The sequence below is a fragment of the Glycine soja genome, chromosome 7 (genome assembly GCF_004193775.1).
Source record: "Glycine soja cultivar W05 chromosome 7, ASM419377v2, whole genome shotgun sequence".
Lineage (NCBI taxonomy): Eukaryota > Viridiplantae > Streptophyta > Magnoliopsida > Fabales > Fabaceae > Glycine > Glycine soja.
In genome coordinates this window covers 44,621,013-44,642,425 of record NC_041008.1, presented here as the reverse complement: position 1 = coordinate 44,642,425, position 21,413 = coordinate 44,621,013, and the positions used below count along the sequence as shown (strand labels likewise).

Below are 21,413 nucleotides of genomic sequence, written 5' to 3'. Positions count from 1 at the left end.
ATGCGATAGATAATAGTACATTTTTTTATACAAAATAAATAATAGTACGTAATCATTTTATTGTAGCACATAAAATTATAGACAGATAAAAATACTGCTAGTAGTATATATATATATATATGCGTTGTAAGTTGAATTGGCTGCTGAAAGCATATGTGTGCCGCTGTGGAGACAGCATATACAATTTTGGATCAATTAATGAAGGGACTAATTAAAGTTGTTTGTTTTTGTCCGTAGCTGCTGTCAGGAGATGTGGCAGCTAGTGAATCGTTCACTTTGGGAAGAACCTGAATACACAGAAGCATACCACTAAAATTAGCTAAACTAAAAAAGACAGAAATTAGAAGCTAGCATGCATGCATCCTCCGTTGATTAAGATGAACCATTTATTTTGGCATGAAGCATGTTATAAAACAGATAGGCAGAGAAAGAGGGATCATTTCCCCCACTTATTTCCTAGCCTCCCAACAAGGAGGCCCCCTATGCTCAACAGCAGAAAATAAATAAAGGGCATTGGGGTGCAATGGCCATTGCAAAGAGTGCTTCCATTCTTATTATTTTGTGCTTTGCATTGGCCTGCAATGCGGATAATGCTGGAAAACCAGACCCAGTTGCTGGTCCTGACATGTTCAGCAATAAAAATGTGGCTAAGGATGTGCTCCTTCCCGGGGAGCAAATAGTTAACGTCCAGGATTTTGGAGCCAAAGGTGATGGCAAGTTCGACTGCACCGAGGTAAATAAATAAATAAACAAATCCAAGCACACCTAATTAATTATATATGTATGTTAATCTTTTTATATCCATTATGCAATTTATGGCAGTCTTTCATGCAAGCATGGGCAAAGACCTGCCATCAATCCTCTGGGCCAGCCAGGCTTTACGTTCCTGATGGCAGATTCGTGGTTTCATCAATGTATTTTAATGGGCCATGCAATGCTACAAGTATAACAATTCAAGTACAAGGGACTGTTTTGGCTACCACGGATATTTCCGAATATGAAAACGGCGACTGGCTCTTTTTCCAGAACCACAATGGCTTGAAAATTGTTGGCGGGGGCACTTTCGATGGCCAGGGTAAAGATTCATGGCAATACGCCCAGAATTGCGAGTCAGCCAATGACGGTTCATGCGCCAGGAATCCAAGCGTAAGTTATTATATATATAATTTCTATTCATTGCATGGCATATATATAATATTTGATTAATTAAGCTGATCATATATAATATATGTGGGAGAATGCAGAACCTTTATTTCAGCGGAAACAGCAACTTGGTTGTACAGAATATCAGATCAGTGAATCCCAAAGGCTTTCACATATTCGTTACAAAATGTACAAACGTCAGGTTGAGAAAACTTAAGCTGGTTGCACCGGGAACCAGCCCCAATACTGATGGCATTCATGTCAGCCACTCTGACACTGTGATAATGTCCAGAAATACCATTGCAACTGGGGATGACTGTGTCTCTCTGATACCAGGACTCAGAAACATTTTCATCAACAAACTCAAGTGTGGCCCTGGACATGGTATCAGGTAATTAATTCTATATAAGTTTAATTAATTAAATGTGTTTTCTCTTCCTAATTAATTACTATTTGTTATACAGTATCGGTAGCCTTGGGAAGTATGCAGATGAGGGAGACGTGAGAGGCGTTCGTATCAAGAACTGCTCATTGACTGGCACAACCAATGGCCTTAGAATCAAGGCATGGCCAGAGAGGTATCCAGGTGCAGCGTCAGATGTAAGCTTCAGTGACATTATCATGAAAGATGTCAAAAATCCTATCATCATTGACCAAGAGTATGAATGTTATCCAGACTGCAAAAAGAAGGTACGTAATAATTAATTACTTTCATTTCCCCTGAATTGCAGGTTTCTTAATTATTATAAAATTGGAAGAGACATGCATGCTAATTCAATTGTTGCATTGATTTATTTGTGGACAGCCGTCACTTGTAAAGCTCCAAAATATTCATTTCTCAAATATAAGGGGAACTACAATTTCACCACTTGCAGTGGACTTGAGGTGCAGCGGGCTATTCCCATGCCAAGGTGTTACAATTCGAGACATTGACCTCAAGATTGGACTCACCCCAACCACCTCAAGATGTGTCAATACTCGACCTCTCTTTGGAGGCTTGCTAATGCCCCCTGCATGCGCATAGCTTCCTATCCATCCATCACATTAATTTTCTTACCTTACTTAATTACCAGCTCTGTTGTTGAGAAAAAAAAAAAAAGGTTTTAGAGCTAATGGGAATTTATTATGCTAGGAGCATTTTTTTAATAAAATGTTTGCACTGTAAACAGGAATGGGGAAAATAATCTTGTTTTTTGAAGAATGGTTTTCATTCTCAATTAATTAACTAAATAAATTCCAAACGCCTTCAGTGCCTAGATAGTTCCCTTGCAGTAGTCTGATTTTCTTATCTTCTCCTTCACTTAATAAACACACTGATTGGAATTGGCACTCTCTGAAAGAGGGAGTTTCTTACAAAACAGTGACACAGGAATCGAATTCAAATGCAGCAGCTGAATAATAAGCCATCTTTCAATGCTTAACTAAAAATATTTGAATAAGTTTTACACCATCACCATGGAAAGGCAGAAAATGAATGGAAAAGAATTCAAATGAATAACCGTTTAATTACCTACTATGCAAATGAAGAAAAAATGGTTACATTTTCCCTCTAATGCCTAATAAACTGCGCTGACAAGTCTTTCATTCGCTGCTTTTGTTATTTATATTAAGCAGTTCCCTTATCCTGATCTGATCTGAAGTCTTGTTAAGAAAAAGGCTGAGCGTGAATGAGAATAATGGTCCAAGCTAGAAATTTGACTACATTTATGTGAATTATACTTACACGTTCATTAATTCAATATGCTACATAGGAATGAATATGTTAGAAAATAAAATAAAAATGAAAGAAAATAAATAAGAAAAAAATATACAATTAAATAACAAAATAACAATAATAAAATAAATTTAATTGACAACACATGAATAATACATTTACCTTCTGAACATCAATCATCTTGCTCTCACAAAAATAAGTTTTTTATAAAAAAAGTAAGAGACAATATGTTGAAAGATAAAAATCTATGTGTTCTTTTTTAGAAAAGATGTAAGAGATATATATAAACATTTTTACAACAATAAAATATGACCATTGAAAACAAACATAACAAACTAATTTATTCATTGAAAAAATTTAAAATAAATATTTTATTTTATAAAATAAAATTAATATATATTTATAAATTTTAAATTAAAGCACAAATATTTATGAAAAGAATCAACAAATCAAACAACAAATTTGACTAGATTTGCAAATATTCTTCTGTCACTTCTACACTGTCTGCCTGCCTTTTAAGTATTTAATTTTAAAGTAACTATTGCTGAACTCAAATGAAATACAATGAATGACGTGGGTACTATTATTTTTGTATGTTGCTCTTACGACTCACTTTTAAAATTGGTATTAAGGGGGCAATCAATAAGAATTGATATTAGATTTTTAAATGTCTCAACCAAAATGCTCAGTTTATGAACATTTGTTTCACGGATTAAAATTAAAAGGTCTATTTCTATGAATGTAAGCATAAAAATATAACATTTGTATGTTTATTATAAGTTTTCAAAAATTATTAATTCATAGGAAAGTCATAACTTTTATTTTTATTATATTTTTTCTATACTTTTATTTCCATGAAGAGAGACATGGGAATATAAGAAATTATTCTCTAATACATATGTATCTTTCATTTTATTTTTTTACATAAAAATAAGGAAGAATAAGATTCCTAATCGTATGATTCCTTAGAAATTGGAATATAATTCCGTGAAAAAAAAAGTCCCCTAGAGATATTTGAAATGATGGTTAAAGAGTATTGTTATAACAAGGCGTGGTTGCTTAGAGCTAAAACCCTTTCTTTCAGACTAGAGAGTGAGAGGTGGGAAATGGCGTACCTGAACGCTAGGCGCACCTTAGCATCTACCCTGTCACGAGCTCTTTCTTCTTCATCCGCTAGCGCCTCTCGCTTTCGCTTCGCATTCGCATTCGCGTTGCTCCCCGCCAAACAAACCGCACCCAACCCTCACTGGGCGAGTTTCGCGGTTCGGACTCAATCTTCGGGTTCGGGTTACTCGCCCCTGAACGACCCGTCCCCGAACTGGAGCAACCGTCCCCCGAAGGAGACCATTCTTCTCGATGGCTGCGACTACGAGCACTGGCTCATCGTCATGGAGTTCCCCGATAACCCTAAACCCTCTGAGGACCACATGGTCAACGCCTATGTCAAAACCCTAGCTCAAGTCCTTGGAAGGTCCTTTTTTCCTCTCCTAATTGTTTAATTACCACTCTTATTTCTATTTTCTAATTTCACTTTCCTGATGGTTGTTCATTATAGTGAGGAGGATGCCAAAAACAAGATATACTCTGTTTCCACTTCTACATACACAGGTTTCGGCGCTCTCATTTCCGAAGAGCTTTCTTATAAGGTCAAAGGTGTGATAGATTCGTTACTTTTGTATCTTTGATTCTTCATTTTGCTTCAAATTTTTAGCTGCTTCACTTGTTAGGCCTTTGTTATCAATGATGTTGTGCTACTATCAAATTGATTGCAAATCTCATCTTTTAAGGATATTAATGGAGGTTAATTTTATGGAATACTTTCTTTGAGATTTTTTTTATTAAGTTGTAATAGGAAATTTGTTTGTCTCTGTTGTGGCTTAGAGTTACCTGGAGTTCTTTGGGTGCTGCCAGATTCATATCTTGATGTTCCCAACAAGGATTATGGTGGTAAGTGGAGGGTTCGAATTCAGTAAGAGCTTAGTTAATTGTTGGATTGCTCTCTGTTTTTCATTGTCGGTTGTGTTGATTGCATTTTGGGGAATTTCAGGTGATTTATTTGTTGACGGGAAAGTAATTCCCAGGCCACAGTATAGATATTCGGATAGGCAACCCAGTAGGAGTAGACCTCGGCCACGGCATGACAGACGGCGGGAAACGATGCAGGTTGAAAGGAGAGATCAACAGAACTGGAACCAAGGTCAGGGGGGACCTATGCAGCCATCCACTGCAATGAATGGCCAAAACTTTGCTTCCGGTGGAGAGCACTAAGAAATGCTTAATAGGAACTCTGCTTTAGAAATCATCACATATAGAAAACAGAACCATGTTTTTCTTATGGGGGAGTGATGATTTAAGGTTCTGAGGTCATATTTTACTTATGTCTTTTTTGTGTGGAGAATGGCTGTGCCTGACCATGAAGGACTTTGATAAATAATATACGCTCATAAAGTTAATATTTTACTTTTGAGAAGTTGTGTATGCTCTGCTGATGGGAATGAATTTCGTTTCAGTCTTTTCCCTACATGTTTTAATATGTGATGTGTAATTTGGATCACTGGCTGTTAAAGTTGATAGACTTTAAACAAACTTTGTTTTTGCATCTGAACCTGTTCTCAATGTCAATGCCCTGTGTTATGTTTAAAGTGTATCATAAAACCTTAAATTTCAAGGTAATCTCGTTCCTTTTTTTTAGTTGTTTAAAGCTGCCACTCTATGGGTCTCTTGCTTGATTGCATATATTTTGATTATTTTACCGATTTTTCCTTACAATATACTTAAAAATAATGCATTTGTTTGTTAATATTTATGTATCATTCATAATGATAGCCATCAGAGGTTTGTCGGCGCATGTAGAGTACTTTGTATTTCTACCTAAGACTGCTGATTTTTCTTTCATTTTTCATTGGCGGGGGCAGGAGGCCTTGTTTTCGGCTCAACACTGTTGGTAGGACAGACTGCTGCATGTTCATCTCCCTGTCTAGTTATTTACGAGCACTGTCTAGTTAAAATTGTTGATATATGTTCCTTCTCTCAAAAGCCAGTGCTAGTTAGTTCGTGCTTGGATACATTCTGGTAGTCTAAATCGTGGTGTGACCATGAAAAATCATAAGTAACAAAGGGTTGCTTCAATGTTACCATGAAAAAAGATTGAGGTTGCATCACCGTGTCACTCATCAAAACACAAGCTTAATTGTTTTACTGATAAATCAATTTTTCTATGCTAGTGTGAATAATGATTTCGGGACAGTTTTGATCTAATTTCTTGCCCTCTGGCCCACAATCTGCTTCTATTCGAATCTTGGAAATTTGCCTAATGTAGTGCTGGTTTTGTTTTTCACATTTTTTGTAAAGAGCCTTTTTTTTTTTGTTTAAGTTGGGTAATATTCAAGGGCATTTATTCTAGTGTGCTGTAACTACGAGGTCGAACAAATCGGGGGCTGCTTTTGCTTTGATTCTTTAATATTTGAATAATTGAATTGTCATAGCTAACAAGTTGGCTATATGCAATGGTGCCCAGAGCATGTATTATAACTATTAAATAATGGTTGAGTTTGTGATAAAATATACATGTGTGATAAATTAAGTTTTTTTTATCTCTATGCGAAAAATATACATGTGTGATATATTAAGTTTTTTTTTTATCTCTATGCAAAAAATATACATGTGTGATAAATCTTTGGTAGCATTGTCGTGGGAAACAATAAGATGAATTATATTGATGCTCCTGAGCTTGAGTTAAATTATGCTAATATTTAATAATTGTAAACTTTATCAATTTTCTTAATTTATATCATAATGTCATGTATTATTCTTCTTAACCCGTACCTCTGAGGCTCTTAGTTTATTATTCAAATGAGGTCAATGAAAGAGATTTTTTTTCAAAAAAAAAAAAAAATAGATATCAACAACAATTCAAGTATTCAACCTGAATTCAATAGGTATAAATATAAATGGCATTTGCTCTATCAATGAAATTGGTGTAATTGCCTTCTTAAGGAGCGATATGAAAGAAAATTGCCGAGTACATTGTAGAATGGAAAAGTATAAATTCTCGTAACGTAGGGTCAGGTCTATTAAGAGTTTGTTTTTATTATAAAAATATTCTTTTATTGTTTATTTTTCAAATAATTAATGTAATTTTGTAATTGAAAAAACACAGAAATTATTTCATGATGAAATTAAACTGTGATTTGATTTGATTACAGGTGGTATGTTCCGGAAGATTAGATTAGATAAGGCATATGCGAGATTATTTTCCAATCCACCGTAGCAGATCTCATTCATTCTTTTCTTTTCTTTCCATTCAATCACGCCCTCTCTTCCCTTCCCTTGGCGCAATGAATTCCAACTTCAATTTCGATTTCGATCTCGGCATCGGATCCAACCGTCCCAAATCCCTTAACGACCAGAAAAACCCCAAACCAACTCCCTATTCTTCCTATTCCACCACCACCACCGCTTCCTATTCCTCCTCCCAACCCAATAAACAACCTGCATGGACCCACCAACCCTCCCCCACTCAGACCACCGCCTTGCCCGGTGGCCCCCCCTCCATGGTCGGAGACATCTTCGGCAAGAGCTGGGGAACCCCTCAACCTTCTTCTGCTTCCAAAAACATCGGGATCGTCAATAAGAACCCTAACCTTTTCGGAGATTTGGTAAGTTCTGCTTTGGGCCAGGGTTCCAAGACCAACGTTCCTCTTAAAAATGCTCCCACTCCCGCGCCCAATAAATCCACCTTTTCAATGGGAAATATGGCTGATTCTTTGCCCAAAACTGGTTCCACGCCGCAGAGCAGTTCTACTTGGGCATCGTCCTCTGGGGGTTTTAATGTGAGTGCCAATAAAACCACTCTCAATCTTGGGGGTCCTTCATTGCGAAACATGGGTACTGGAATTGGAACCAATTCTAATAACAAGGATCCCTTTAGTTCTTTGTCTGGTATTGGATCCAAGCAATCTGCTACTCTTAATTCAGCTCCCAAAGGACCAAAGGTTGATTTGGGGGACGATGGTTTTGGTGATTTTCAAAATGCTTCCAAACCCAGCTCCACTGCGTTTCCATTCACTGCTTCTCCTGGAATTGATATCAATTTTACTGGATCAGGTGATAGTGGTGATCCAATGGACATGTTTTTTACGGCAACTTCCTCCTCGGCCTCTGGTGGAGGTGCTGCTGCGGCCTCTGATGGATTTGGAACACAGGATGATTGGGGTTTGGATTCGGAGTTTGGTGGGGGAGGCCATGATGTAGGTGGCACCACTACTGAGCTTGAGGGGCTGCCTCCTCCTCCTTCCGGGGTGTCAGGTTCCACTGCCAAAGGCAAAGGGATGGACAATTACAAGCAGGGGCAGTTTGCCGATGCTATTAAGTGGCTTTCGTGGGCCGTCATCCTTCTACAGAAAGCTGGGGATAGTGCGGCCACTGTCGAGGTTTTGTCGTGCAGGGCTTCGTGTTACAAAGAAGTTGGGGAGTATAAAAAGGCAGTTGCAGATTGTACAAAGGTATCACATGATTTTTTGAGTTGCTATATCACTATTGTCTGCTGTGTTGCTAAGATTGAATTGTTGGATGATTTAAAAGAGCTAGCTGCAATGTGTTATACTGTTGGTGAATTAACTGGCTAAAAGGCAGGAGATGAAAACAAGGTTAATCTTGCTAGAAAATATTAGATTCTGCAGGAAATGCAAGGTGTGATAAAACATATTTGGAGCAAGGAGATAAAAACAAAGTTCTTATTACCTCTTTGGGTCTTGCCTTGCAACCCATACAACACCTACTTGTTATAGAATCCTTAGAAAAGCTTAAGGAATATAACACACTTGAACGGTTGAACCATGAATACATAGTGCCTTGTTTTAAGAAGTAATTCCTAATTAGAGTAGTGCCTTACTTTAGGAACTAGTGATTATATTTACATGCATCGTGACTTTAGAAATATATGAATTAATTTCTAACTTATTAGATTCATCAAAATTCACTAGTGAAACCACTGTCAATATACCAGACTCCCTTCTATTTGGAGATGCTAGATACATAGAAAATATGCTACGATGTGCCTTCCATGTTTTCTAAAAACAAGCTTCATTCTTCTCCTTCATTGGATAGTTTCACCTTGTGATCTGAATTTCTGCTTTTGGTACATTGTTTAGACCAGCCCTGGTTGCTATCATAATTGTTTTTCTTGCAAATAGAGCATTGAGGAGTGGTCCTGTCATTGTTCCTTGGCCTTACTTGGTTTGACCTTCCTCTCTCACATTCTCTACTAGATCTTCATCCTTTGCTTTGTGGCTGATTTCTGTTGTACCTTTTTTCTCTCTGCATCTTTCTTTTTATAAAAAAAAAAAAAGTGTGATTGTAAAGGTTGCTCCAAGGGCTGATCTAAAAAAGCCTGTCCGTTCTTTCTCCAGGTTTGCTCAAGAGAATTTGTCAATTCTTTATACTGCGTTGTATATTGCTTCAAGAGATTGTGATAAAAAGTTTGCATGTGTATAACAATCTATGAAGTTATTTATATCCAACTCCTTTGATTTTCTCAGCAACTTGTATAACTTTTCACATTTCCCTCTAAAGTGAATCCATGACCTACTTGGTTTGTAACTCAACTGATTCAACACCTACTGCTATAGAACTCCTTGAAAAGTTCTATAGTCATACTTGAACCACCAGGACATAATGTCTTAAGTTGAGTAAATAATTCATAATTAGTTTGTTGCCTTATTTCTAGCTACTAGTGCTTGGGTTTATGGAATAAAAACATACATCACGACATGACTTGAAATTTCAAAATTAATTTCTGACAGCCCTGTGCTCAAATATCCATGTTCTAGTAAATACTTTTTTAGCTTTAAACTCCACTAGTAGATTAGTGCCTGGTTCTATTTATATTTTGCTCAAGACCTTATGCAGCATGTTTATTCAATTCAGTAATTGAAGTTTTAAAGTTTAGGATGGATGGCTTCACGGTCCATGAGTTCCACTATGCATTTATGTCGCCTTTTATGATGATCTGAACCATGTCATTTTCTCTTGATCAGCATATAATAATAAGGAATGTTCTGAATCAGTATTTGTTGTGCAGGTTCTTGAAAATGATGAAACCAATGTATCTGTCCTGGTACAGCGTGCTCTGTTATATGAGAGTATGGAAAAGTACAGACTTGGTGCTGAAGACCTTAGGACTGTGCTGAAGATTGATCCCGGTAATAGAATTGCTAGAAGCACTGTTCACCGGTTGGCTAAGATGGCTGATTAGGAATTCTTTTGTCATTTTCTTTTTCCTTTAACATGCCATATAGGTTTTTACATCACCAACAACCCCCATTTCCTTTGGCCTTTATAGTTAGGGGGTGATACATAAGGACTGCTTTTGAATGTTGTCACCCTTCATATGATATTGTGATGTATGGTTTATTTCATTTTGGCTATGTCTTGAAATTAAAATTCTCGTTGCCTTCTCCCAGATTTGCACTTAATAGGATTGCCATATTCTTTTTCTACTTGTTATCTTGTGTTTGGATTGTTTGCATATTAAGAAAGACATTTGTTATTTCTTAAAATTGTGAAGAGAGAATGCCTTCCCGTTACTCTATGGAAAGAAATTTGATTTACAGAATATTTGTTCCCTCGTTCGCTGGACGATTTTGTTTTGCTTGTGAATTTATGTATAGACTCGGGAAAATCTTGGGCCTAATTTCGCGAGCCTTAAGAAATTTCTGTAGAATATGAATTAAGTTTATATATTCTTGCATACTTTGTATAAACTAGGCTTGATTGTATTTTTGTTCCCAAATTTCATAATGTAAATTTTGAGACTTTTACCAGAAGGTACAATTTTTTTTTTGATTTTTTTATTTAGAGTCAATTTTAAATTATTACTGAAAATGGGATAAGTCATAATAAATGTTATAAATTCTGAATTAGAAGTCATAACAATGATTTATGACTTCAAAGTGGTATAATTTTTTTTTAATCTTACATTTAAAGTTATAAGTTTTTTATTTTTTTTACCTTTAAAGTTTTTCCTTTTAGAATTTTTTATTTATTTTTATTTTCTTCTGTTTTGCTTTCATTTTAAAAAAATTGTAGATAATTTTGTTTATTTAATTATTAAATAAATATAATATATTTTTTATTTTTTATGTTAATTTTTAATTTATATTATTTATTTTATATTTATGTATTATGTTATTTTTAATTTAATAACTATTTTTATTAATAAATTATTAAATGTTCTTAATAGTAAGTTCCATTATATAAAATAAATAATATTATTTCATAAATTATGAGTATGAGTTAATATTAATAACATAATATTTTAACATTTTTTAAAAAATTTAAGTTTTTTAAAATTTAAGTATTTAAATAAATTAAATATTCAAAAAATAATTAAAAAACATTATGTTAGTTTTTTATTTCATTTTAAAAAAAATAAAATTCAATAACATTATTAAAGAATTATCTAGAATTTAAGTATGCAAAATATATTAAATAAAATAGTAATAAAAAATAAAATAATATTTAAATAATTGAATAAATAAAATATTTACAACTTTTTAAAAAATTGAAAGCAAAACAAAAGAAAAAAATAAATAAAAATTCTAAAAGAAAAAACTTTAAAGATAAAAAAAAAAACTTACCACTTCAAAGTTATAAGATTAAAAAAAAAATATACGACGTTAAAGTCACAAATAAAAAAAAATTAAAATGAAGTTGTAAATAATCAGTTAAAAAAAAATAAAAAAATAATACATCATAAAAAATATTATGACTTTTAACTTAAAAATCACATGTTATAACTTATTCGATTATAATTTGAAATCAATTCTAAATGGAAAATTGGAAAAAAAGTTACACTCTTTTGCTAAAAGTCCCGTGAATTTTGCTCTCAAGTTTTTCGCGAATATTGATCCCTATTTACAGATTTACAGAACATTGCAAACATTACTCCCACACAGTTACAATTAATGAAAAAAATGTTACAAAATGTCTTCTTAACTGTGGCAGTTTAAAGGGAAATCCACCACAAAATATCTTAATTGTGACAATTTTTTTTGTGTGGGCAAAATAATGAAATTAACCCTATAATCTATTAGAATGCCAAGTAATTTGAAATTAATAATTCAAAGTACGATAGTTGATATAATTGGAGCCATCAAGTTTTCCAGTCTAAATAGTGATATCCTTCCTGGGTGCGGTTACAATCTTATGGTATCATCATACGATATCATATTGTATCTATCTTCATAGTATATACAATTCCAAAGCCAGACGACTCTGTTTAGTGTCATCAGAGTTTACACATTTGTCTACATAAAAAATCACTTTGTGTAGTTTTCTCATAGTAAAGATTTTTTCAATTCCTAGCTAGCAGCAACTCCGTTTAGAGTATCATCAAGCCCATAACACCCAAATTAGAAGGAAAAACAATCATACAACTCCTATATTATAACTGCGGCTCAAAAATATAACTTTTAAAAGAAGAGTTCAAATTTTATCCACTCTTTGACCAAAAAATGTTGTCTACACAACCACTCCCATAATTAAATAATATTCATTCATTATAAATATAGTCCTAACATGTATCAAAACTATTTCAAAGGCACCTCATATTCTCAGAAGTGAGTTGGGACTTGAAAGTATGACGAAGGCAGGCAGTAACAGAATATGTCGTTTTTGTATATTCTATATTTGGCCATTAATCGCTAACCCGTACACCATTCGTCATTTTAAAGTGAACATGTGATGATGTATTATGTACAAACTTCTTTTTTTCTTCAATGTTTCTGGGTTTTCTTTTTCCTCTGATCCCATCTTTAATTGCTATCTTCAAGCTGAAGGTGTTTTCTAGTTGGTTATAACCACGTACGTACAATGTACATGTACGTACATCTCTGATACGGCTTCGGTTTGCGTATGTCGTAAGCAACAATGAATCCCTCTAACCTCTCTCACTCAGCCATTTCGCATATGATAACTCTGTCATCATTTTCAGGAGGAAAAGAAAAAAGAATATCATTCCAAAGATACAAGAATGAGGAAATTAAATTAAGGATGATATAAACTTTGAAGGATTCGGTTTATGTTGTATATAAGTCAAATTCATTCTTGAATTATCTAATAATTCATTTCAAAACTTAGTCTTGAACTACCAGAGTTAAAATTAGAAGGAAAAAAAATCATACAACTCCTAAATTATAATATCAAATGCTACTTTTTAAATCGGAATAATCGAGCCAAACAAAAATCAAAACAGTTTCCTAACCAAACATTAAATGAATAATTGGAATAATTTTACTAAATTTTAATTATTATTTAAAATTTTAGTATGTAAAATGTATCTTTATTTTAGTTAAATTCATTGGAATGAATTATATTTGAATCAAATTTATGTGATAGAGAAATCAAATAAAAAAAAATGCATAAATGTAATTTTGGTTCTCTTATTTTTTTTAAATTGATAATTTTAGTTTCTCTATTTTAAAATAAAGACAGTTTTTATATTTTTTAAAATTCATAATTTAATACTCTTATTTTAAAATAAAAAAATTTAATCATTTATTTTTTGTAAAATTTATAATATTTATTCTTCCATCAAATTCAAAAAACATTGACAAGTGAAAGATTAACGTAATGTAACCCAAATTTAGTGATCTAGCACGCGATTATTTATTTAATTCATATTATATTTAATGTTAATCTTTTAGTAGTCAACATTTCCAATTTTACAAAAAAAACTAAAAAAAATTATAGATTTTATAAAAGTGAATGGTTAAATGTTTATTTTAAAATAAAATTGTAAATAAATTAAGTATAGAAAAGCATAATAGCATACCCTCGCTAGGAGAAATGTTATATATATATATATATATATGGAGTCCATCGTCTTATCTCATTCATTTTTATTTTATATTTTCTATTTATACTCAAACAAACACTGGGCTTGGCATTGTTTGGGTCAGACTGATTTTGTCCGTTCATACATCTGATGACCTTTGGTTTGAACTTTGGATATCAAACTTTTATTTTTAAACTTGCGGAGGAGATAACTCAACTCGTTAATGTAATATATATTTTTTAGTTATTATTTATTTATTCACAATTATTTAAAGTTTTCGGACGTGATAGACTCAACTCATTGATTGAATTTGTTTAATTTGATATTAATAGGAAAAAATGCACAAAATAGACCTAATCCAAATTGAAGTATTTTGATGGAATTCAGCAAGAAATTTAGTCAAAATTGATTTAGCTAGACTCATCTACACTCCTAATCTTCTTGGAACCTAAATGCTATATACTTTCTAAATAAAGAGCATTGAATACTAAAAGATAAGTACCTCTGCCTAACAAAATTAAGTGAATAATTAAAAAAGAATGGACTATAATATCATTTAAATATCTCCACGTCATTTTTTTTCATTAAACGAACGACTATAATATCTTTTAATTTTCACGTTCCTCTTTTCCTTTTCACGTTATTTCTCAGATACCAAACACGTTATAAATCTTTGAAATACTAAATCGATGTAATAAAAAATTTATTAACAAAATTTAAAAATGAATGTAAAATTAAAACTACATTTCTTTACGGGAAAACTAAAACTACATGAACTAAATAATATAGTTTAGAAAAATGTTTGTTGAATGGCTACCGTGTGATGGTGGAAGAAAGATCCGATTTCCACATGCGTGTAGTGTCAGAGATAGGGATCCTTGCCTTGCCGACTTCTATAAATTCATACCCTTTCTCTCTCATATTATTATTCATCTGTTCTCAAAACAAAAACACTCATCACTCTATCTCTCTCAAAAGTGAAAATGTGTGGGGGTGCTATAATTTCTGATTTCATAGACGTGAATTTGAACAGTGGTCGGAAATTGACCACCCACAACACCCATCATCAGCTTCACACTTTCTCTGATTTCCACGCCACCTCTTCTTCCAAACATCAACCATCCTACCAGGATCCAAACCTCCCTAGGCCTCCTCCGCTTCCAAACAACCAAGGTATACCTTTTCGTTTTATTCCATGTCTAGCATGATGTTTTTTCTTGTCTATGATGCTATGGGATCGAGCATGACATATATATGCATCTGTTTATGTCAGTTTCTTTTTTGTATGTGTGTGTTTTCCCTGAGTGTTAGATACATCACACATAGACGTATTTTTAGATCTGAAATAAAAATCTGCAGGAGTGAAGTTGAAGGCTTTGACTTTGAACACTGGTCGAGTACGGAAGAACGTGTACAGAGGAATAAGGCAAAGGCCATGGGGGAAGTGGGCTGCAGAAATAAGGGACCCACGTAAGGGTGTGCGTGTGTGGCTGGGTACTTTCAACACTGCTGAAGAAGCTGCTCGTGCTTACGACAATGCCGCCAAGCGCATCCGCGGAGACAAGGCCAAGCTCAACTTTCCCGACAGCAAGAACCCATGTCTTAATCCCTTTCAACTCAAACACCTCTTTTCCAACCTCGAATCCTTCCTTGGTTTGGACTCGCTCTAATCACTCCCATTCTTGTCTGCTTCTTTTCCTTAACTCTTTCAAATTATCCTACTGTAATATTTATAACTATGTCTACATCTTTCCTCCTTTTTCTTGCCTCTTCTTTTTCACTAATAATGAGTATTGTTTATATATAAAACTTTTGCAATAACTTTTTTTTTTTTTTTTTACTTTGTTCTATAAATTGTATAAGAATTACTCATTTCGATCTCAGAATATAAATTGTATAAGTACTCAATAGGAAGTGCGCAGCTGAAAGGTGATTCATCAACACTGATTTTCGCAAGCTGACAGGTGAGGTACGTACCCACGCCTCCATGCAAAAGCTTCGGGGGAGTAGCTACTCCCTAGCTTAATTTCCGGTACTGGTATAAGTTACGAATATTGCAAGAAATTCACTTCACTATTATTAAATATTCAGACTTTATTCTTAAATTAATGACAATTTCAATTTAAACAAAATTGTATTGAAAAAAAGAAAGTTGGATCACACTTTTAGTCCATTATATTTTTGTATTTTTTGTTTTGTTTTGAATATATTAAATTTTAAAAGTTTTATTTTGATCATTTATATTTTTAAATGTTTTATTTTTTCATTTAAAACATAAATGTTATGCTAATATTTAAAATATTGATTATTAAAAATCATTATTATCGTTATTTTATTTAAAAGATTATTTTTTAAAAATTATCTTCTCTAACCTAGATTGTGAACTCCTACTTCTACATCCAAATTCTTCAAGGCCAACTTCCACTTTTGCATCTAATTGCCATCGTCTTCAGTCTCTAATGGAATGGTCTTCAATCTCTAATAGATACACACAATGTTTTTTATTTTTTATTTTTTTTATCATGGTATCTATAATATATGGATACGCATGATGTAACTTGATGAACTAAATAAATCAGAATCCATTTTTTTCTCTGTATTTTATATAATCATTCTTCTTTGTGTTCTCTACGTTGATGACACAACAGTAGCTAGTACTATGATATCTAGCACAAATGATAAATTAAATTTCAACTGAAAAAAATTGTCCAAAAAAATTGAACTGAAAAAAGGAAGATGAGAAGGTGCATGAACCAATCCTCACTTCGTATAGTGGGACCCAGATATCTAGAACGTTAGATCTTAATTAAAGTGACACTACAACATCTTAATATTAATAATTTACTTCCTATTCTTCGAAGATATTCAAACAAAGCGAACGTTCTTATCTTTAGGGGGGAAAAAGCGAACTTTCTTATCTTCTAGCTAGATGAAACAGGAGAGAGAGAGCATAGTAAACATACGAGTTGCATGTAAAATGATTAAATGATTAATATTAGTTTTCTTCCAGTAAAAAAAATGTTAGTTTTCTTATAAAAAAATGATTGCAAGATAACATATAGTTATTTAATCCTAAAATAATTATCATCTTAAAATATTTTAGACAAACAAAAATAATAAATAAATAAATAAAATAATTATTTTATAAAATTAATCTTTTATCATTATATATTTTTTTTCATTAATATTACATAGAATATAAATAAAGAAATAATTAATATTACATTAAAAAATTAAAATAAAAATTATTTTGAAATAATTTTTTTCTTACACAAATTATAATGGGACGCAGGACGTGTATCTTAGTTGGCACTTGGCATAGCTTGTGCTTAATTAACTGAGATTTCATATACATACAAATTGCATTTAAAAAACGATGAAGTATAATAAATCTAAATTAATATAAGATTTTTTAAAAATAATCTATATGACAACAACTTACAAACCAATAATATATTTTGAGTTAAAATTATTAATTCAATGAAAAGGTTATTGAATGATATTAATGTTTATGTAACTTACATCATTGTAATTAAGTTGATAGCCCATCTCTCTCTGTATAGATATATGTGTATATAATCATTAATTGATAGCGAAGCTTATGCTTTCAGTTCAGTTCCATTTCCATCCCTTGGTTTGTCTGGTTGATCGCGCAGCTCGCGTCGACGTCACACCTTAAAGCTTTGGAACGATAATTTCACTTCTCAAGGACATTATTGGTTAGTACTTAATAATTGTTCTTCAACATATTATGAAATATTAATTCAACCGTTGAATCATTTAATATTATCTTTTTTATTTTATATTAAATTTCACATTGAATATTTGTTGATAAATTATCTAGCCGTGAAAATTTATTTATATTTTAAATAACATATCGCATTACACACACATATCATTACAATATCTAGACAACAGTGCAACCCATCCGATGAAAAAGAATTATTCCTCAATTGAGAGTTCAATCTGGAAAAAATATGTTTTATAAAATAATATTGTATTAATTTAAGATTCAGGTTCACGCACGTCTAAAAAAATATTCAGGTTCATTTAACTTGGTTTGTTTTAGAGGACAAATCATTCAGATTTTGTAGTTAACCTATTCATATTTAGTTAGAATTTGGGTTTCTTTTAGTGGACACAATGTCAACTGGGAATATCATCGATTTTTTATTTTATCTATTTGCACATATTCAATCATGAACAAAGAATCAACTTGCAATATTTATTCTTGATTTTGTCGTATTGATTGGCCGAGTCCTAAGAAATAACTTTCATAATTCTGTCGTGTTCGACTGAGATATGAAAGGAAAAAGTGTAATTAAACTAATTATATATTCTATAACTTCTGCAAAATCATTTCCGGAATTATCCGGAAGTGTAATTTTGAAATTATTCACTTCCAGAATGTAACAAGCATAATTTCGGAAATGTTTTTCTGATTTTTTTTTATGTATTTTTGAAATGGTTATCTGAAAATAAATGTAAATCAGAAAAAAAAAAAGCCTACTTCGTTTGAAGTATATGAAAATCGCACCGCAAACCACGCCATTTGCACCTTAAGAGTGCATCAACAAAGGAGAAATGAGAAAATAAAGGAAGTTATAATTTGGGGATACTTAAGAATATGGGGGCGCAGGAAGTAATTTATTGGGTGCACGAAGCAATTGACTTACTTCAGTGGGAGGCTCGGCGCCCACCATACACTGTGAAGTCCAACAGCTAGAATATTTATCTGCTATGTTTCCCTGTGTTGGGCTAACGCCCTTAATAGTCCAAGAGAACCAATTTTGGTAGGAGAGATCAGACGGGTATCTGGCCCTTTTGGTCATAGCCGTTGGATGAGAGTTGGTGGACAACACAACACCTCTTTTGCATGAAAAATCCAACGAGAAAAACTTGTTCTTCTCTATATAGATGTCATTGATGGGGTGTTGGTGAGTGAATGTTGTATTTGAGAAATTTTTCCTTTTTTCTTTACCAGTAACGACCCCTGAGAAACCGAGAGATATAGAAGGAATTTATCCTGTTTTTATGCTTCAAATTGGAGAAGCATAGGACTGCTCTTGTGGGTGAGAAGAAATCTGAATGAAAGAAATTATTAGATTACTATACATTGAGGTCCGATTTCAAATGGAGTGTGGATGCTCGTAATGCCTTCGGATCCTCTCTTGCCACTTTTCTCTCTCCAGGGAAAATCATCCCCGTCCATTATGCTAGTCAAGATTTTTTTTTTGTTTTTTTTTATTTATAAAAAGTAAAAGCCAAAGTGCTTTTCAAATACAATACTACAGGTGCACCTTCTTGTGTCACACATCCTATAAAAGAAAGCTGGGCAAAGAGCATATAAAAAAGCATAAAAATTTGCAATCTGCAGCATTTCACGTAACTCTAATAGAGCCTTATCCAGAAGCAAGAAGTGAACTTGATACACTCTATTAATTGACCCATCATAGCACACAAACGGCTTATGCTAAATGTACCCAACATTATTATTATGCATCTAACATTTTAAGTGAATTAACAAAAATGTCTTTCACTCAAGTTAATCCGTACTAGTTATATGGATCAAGTTGATATACATGACTCATACGGATCAACTTGATCCATATGAATCATACGTGATTCATATGGATCAAGTTGATTCGTATGATTTATACGGATCAACATAATCCGTATGAGTCATACGGATCAAGTTAATCCATATGTATAAATTATATTTACAAATCAAATTCATCCGTCCAAATCATATGGATCAACCATAGGATAATTTGCACAAACTTTACAAGCAATAAAGTTGATACACCTAACATCACACATGAATCATTAAGTCCAAAACTTTTCAATATGAGTAGTTTAGTAGGCGTTTAATTGTATTTTGTTTTCCTAATTTTATTTTCTGTTTCCATTTTTTAAGTACAAAATTGTCACATTGTTTTCAACGTGTTTTCTATTTTTAGGTTTTGTACAGAAAACAAGAAAAAGTTGATTTTAGTATTTCATGTACAAATCTTTAAAAATAAAACACATTAAAAATTTAAAATATGCTGACAATTTTTTATTTAAATATTAAAAATAGAAAACGAAACAAAACAAAAAGTAAAAGTAAACTCCCCCTTAGTTGCCACCAGATCGCAACTTAATTGCCTTTTCTCAGCATGAACTTATTAGCATACCACATTTTACACACTGACTTATTTTAACATACCCCATTTTACTACACACGTATTGAATATATCGCAAATATAATGGTAGAACTTTGAAGATGGGCATCGTGCACAATATAGGTGAACAACAAAAGTTAGATGTACTTTCAATTTTAACCAAAAAATTGCCACAACAGGCATTCCTGCAAGGAGTTAGATGTATCACAGAATTCTCAGTGGCAGTGTCATGTGCGGAGTTAAATGTCGGAGGCACTGCAGAATTCTTGGTGGCAGAGCCATATGGGGTGGTGGCGACCAAAGGGAAGCGGAGGTGGGTCTTGAGGTTGACATTGACTTTAGATCCAACCCAACAATCTAAGGTTGATGGCAACCAGGCAGAGGTCGGAAGATAGGCTACAGCCTTGCCATTTAGAAGCAAGAAAACCACGTCTTTTGATCTCAAGTGAAGAAGAAATACAACACACACAAAAAAAAAAACATAAAATTGCTGGACGAGTACACAAAACCACTACAAAATTAAGCAAAGAATGACCAAACAAACATCAGAGTCATGCTCGCACAAAGTTCTCCTACTAAATACCAAGGTACTACTATAAAGTTTAAACAAAGATGGTCTAGTAAACAAATGGAACAATATAACTGTATCCCCTGTCCCCGAACACCACACTCGTTATCAGACTATCTATTATATTATGATATAATTACTATTTTTTTTTAAAGGCAAAAGATAATTATGAAATAATTATTATAATATAACAGTTTGCAAAAAAATACAAGGTGACTTTTTTGGTCAAATAACATGTGGGTCAATTTCAATGAACTCCTCCACACATTTATTGGATACGAAAATAGGAGGTAAAGTAAATCAAAATTTTCTCATTAATTCAATCAATTTACATACATCAACTTCTGAAGAAATTAAATGAGTAAACTTTTAAATATTTAAAGTGCATAAGGTAATTTTAACCCATGAAAGAATATAATTCTTATTTTGTTATCCTATAAATACTAGGTATGAAATTTATCCACAATAGCCTATATAGCAAATAACTTCCAATAACTCCTTCCAACCAATTTCATCATTTTGACTCCATATACAAGTTTTCTCTAATATCATTAATCATATTAAAAATTAATGCATTTGTTACCAGGGACACAATTTTCATTTTTGAAGGCAATGGGATGTTGAAGACTTACATGGTAGCCGGGAAAGAACAACCAACAAAGAGAGCAACCCAAAGAAACAAAAATAAACTAAATAGAATCTAGTTACCTATTTCTGACACACAAGTCAGCAAGAACCATTGTAGGGCAAGCATAAAAATACACATATTGGACATTCCTTTCGAATAAACAAATGGTCAATAGAAAGTCACATTATAAAACCCCTAATCTAAGTTCCAAAAAAAAAAAAATCACTGAGAGCAAAACAAAAGCACAATAAGTTAGTGCTTCGTTGATCATATAAAACTTCCCATATTCTATTTGGTGTATGGACAATTCATTCTACTGACAAGGAATATTTTTCCACAACAATAACTATTGAAGGCAA

The 21,413-nt window shown here is 32.8% G+C and overlaps 4 protein-coding genes across 4 annotated transcripts; all 4 read left to right on the top strand.

The window, feature by feature from the left end:
- The first annotated feature begins 431 nt into the window (after nt 1–431).
- LOC114420018 (exopolygalacturonase-like) lies at nt 432–2,341 on the top strand. Its single transcript, XM_028385858.1, has 5 exons — nt 432–733; nt 823–1,146; nt 1,245–1,534; nt 1,608–1,833; nt 1,949–2,341. Exons 1-5 carry the CDS (start codon nt 524–526, stop codon nt 2,165–2,167), a joined length of 1,269 nt encoding a protein of 422 aa, XP_028241659.1. The 5' UTR covers nt 432–523; the 3' UTR covers nt 2,168–2,341.
- Nucleotides 2,342–3,887: 1,546 nt separating this feature from the next.
- LOC114420017 (multiple organellar RNA editing factor 3, mitochondrial-like) lies at nt 3,888–5,499 on the top strand. The gene is made up of 4 exons (XM_028385857.1): nt 3,888–4,328; nt 4,413–4,510; nt 4,739–4,804; nt 4,905–5,499. The coding sequence occupies exons 1-4, from the start codon at nt 3,964–3,966 to the stop codon at nt 5,123–5,125; spliced, it is 750 nt and encodes a 249-aa protein (XP_028241658.1). The 5' UTR covers nt 3,888–3,963; the 3' UTR covers nt 5,126–5,499.
- Nucleotides 5,500–7,043: 1,544 nt separating this feature from the next.
- Nucleotides 7,044–10,472, top strand: LOC114420016 (aggrecan core protein-like). Its single transcript, XM_028385856.1, has 2 exons — nt 7,044–8,361; nt 9,939–10,472. Exons 1-2 carry the CDS (start codon nt 7,099–7,101, stop codon nt 10,110–10,112), a joined length of 1,437 nt encoding a protein of 478 aa, XP_028241657.1. The 5' UTR covers nt 7,044–7,098; the 3' UTR covers nt 10,113–10,472.
- Nucleotides 10,473–14,608: 4,136 nt separating this feature from the next.
- LOC114420015 (ethylene-responsive transcription factor RAP2-3-like) lies at nt 14,609–15,566 on the top strand. The gene is made up of 2 exons (XM_028385855.1): nt 14,609–14,867; nt 15,054–15,566. Exons 1-2 carry the CDS (start codon nt 14,678–14,680, stop codon nt 15,362–15,364), a joined length of 501 nt encoding a protein of 166 aa, XP_028241656.1. The 5' UTR covers nt 14,609–14,677; the 3' UTR covers nt 15,365–15,566.
- Nucleotides 15,567–21,413: the final 5,847 nt, after the last annotated feature.

What these genes read in the sequence shown, in the direction of transcription:
- LOC114420018 (XM_028385858.1), top strand. Translation starts at nt 524, where the DNA reads ATGGCCATTGCAAAGAGTGCTTCCATTCTTATTATTTTGTGCTTTGCA. An exon ending in GCAAGTTCGACTGCACCGAG is followed by an intron (nt 734 to 822) that starts GTAAATAAATAA and finishes AATTTATGGCAG; the next exon opens with TCTTTCATGCAAGCATGGGC. An exon ending in ATCCAGACTGCAAAAAGAAG is followed by an intron (nt 1,834 to 1,948) that starts GTACGTAATAAT and finishes ATTTGTGGACAG; the next exon opens with CCGTCACTTGTAAAGCTCCA.
- LOC114420015 (XM_028385855.1), top strand. Translation starts at nt 14,678, where the DNA reads ATGTGTGGGGGTGCTATAATTTCTGATTTCATAGACGTGAATTTGAAC. An exon ending in TCCGCTTCCAAACAACCAAG is followed by an intron (nt 14,868 to 15,053) that starts GTATACCTTTTC and finishes AAAAATCTGCAG; the next exon opens with GAGTGAAGTTGAAGGCTTTG.
- LOC114420017 (XM_028385857.1), top strand. Translation starts at nt 3,964, where the DNA reads ATGGCGTACCTGAACGCTAGGCGCACCTTAGCATCTACCCTGTCACGA. An exon ending in CTAGCTCAAGTCCTTGGAAG is followed by an intron (nt 4,329 to 4,412) that starts GTCCTTTTTTCC and finishes TGTTCATTATAG; the next exon opens with TGAGGAGGATGCCAAAAACA. An exon ending in GCTTTCTTATAAGGTCAAAG is followed by an intron (nt 4,511 to 4,738) that starts GTGTGATAGATT and finishes GTTGTGGCTTAG; the next exon opens with AGTTACCTGGAGTTCTTTGG.
- LOC114420016 (XM_028385856.1), top strand. Translation starts at nt 7,099, where the DNA reads ATGCGAGATTATTTTCCAATCCACCGTAGCAGATCTCATTCATTCTTT. An exon ending in CAGTTGCAGATTGTACAAAG is followed by an intron (nt 8,362 to 9,938) that starts GTATCACATGAT and finishes TTTGTTGTGCAG; the next exon opens with GTTCTTGAAAATGATGAAAC.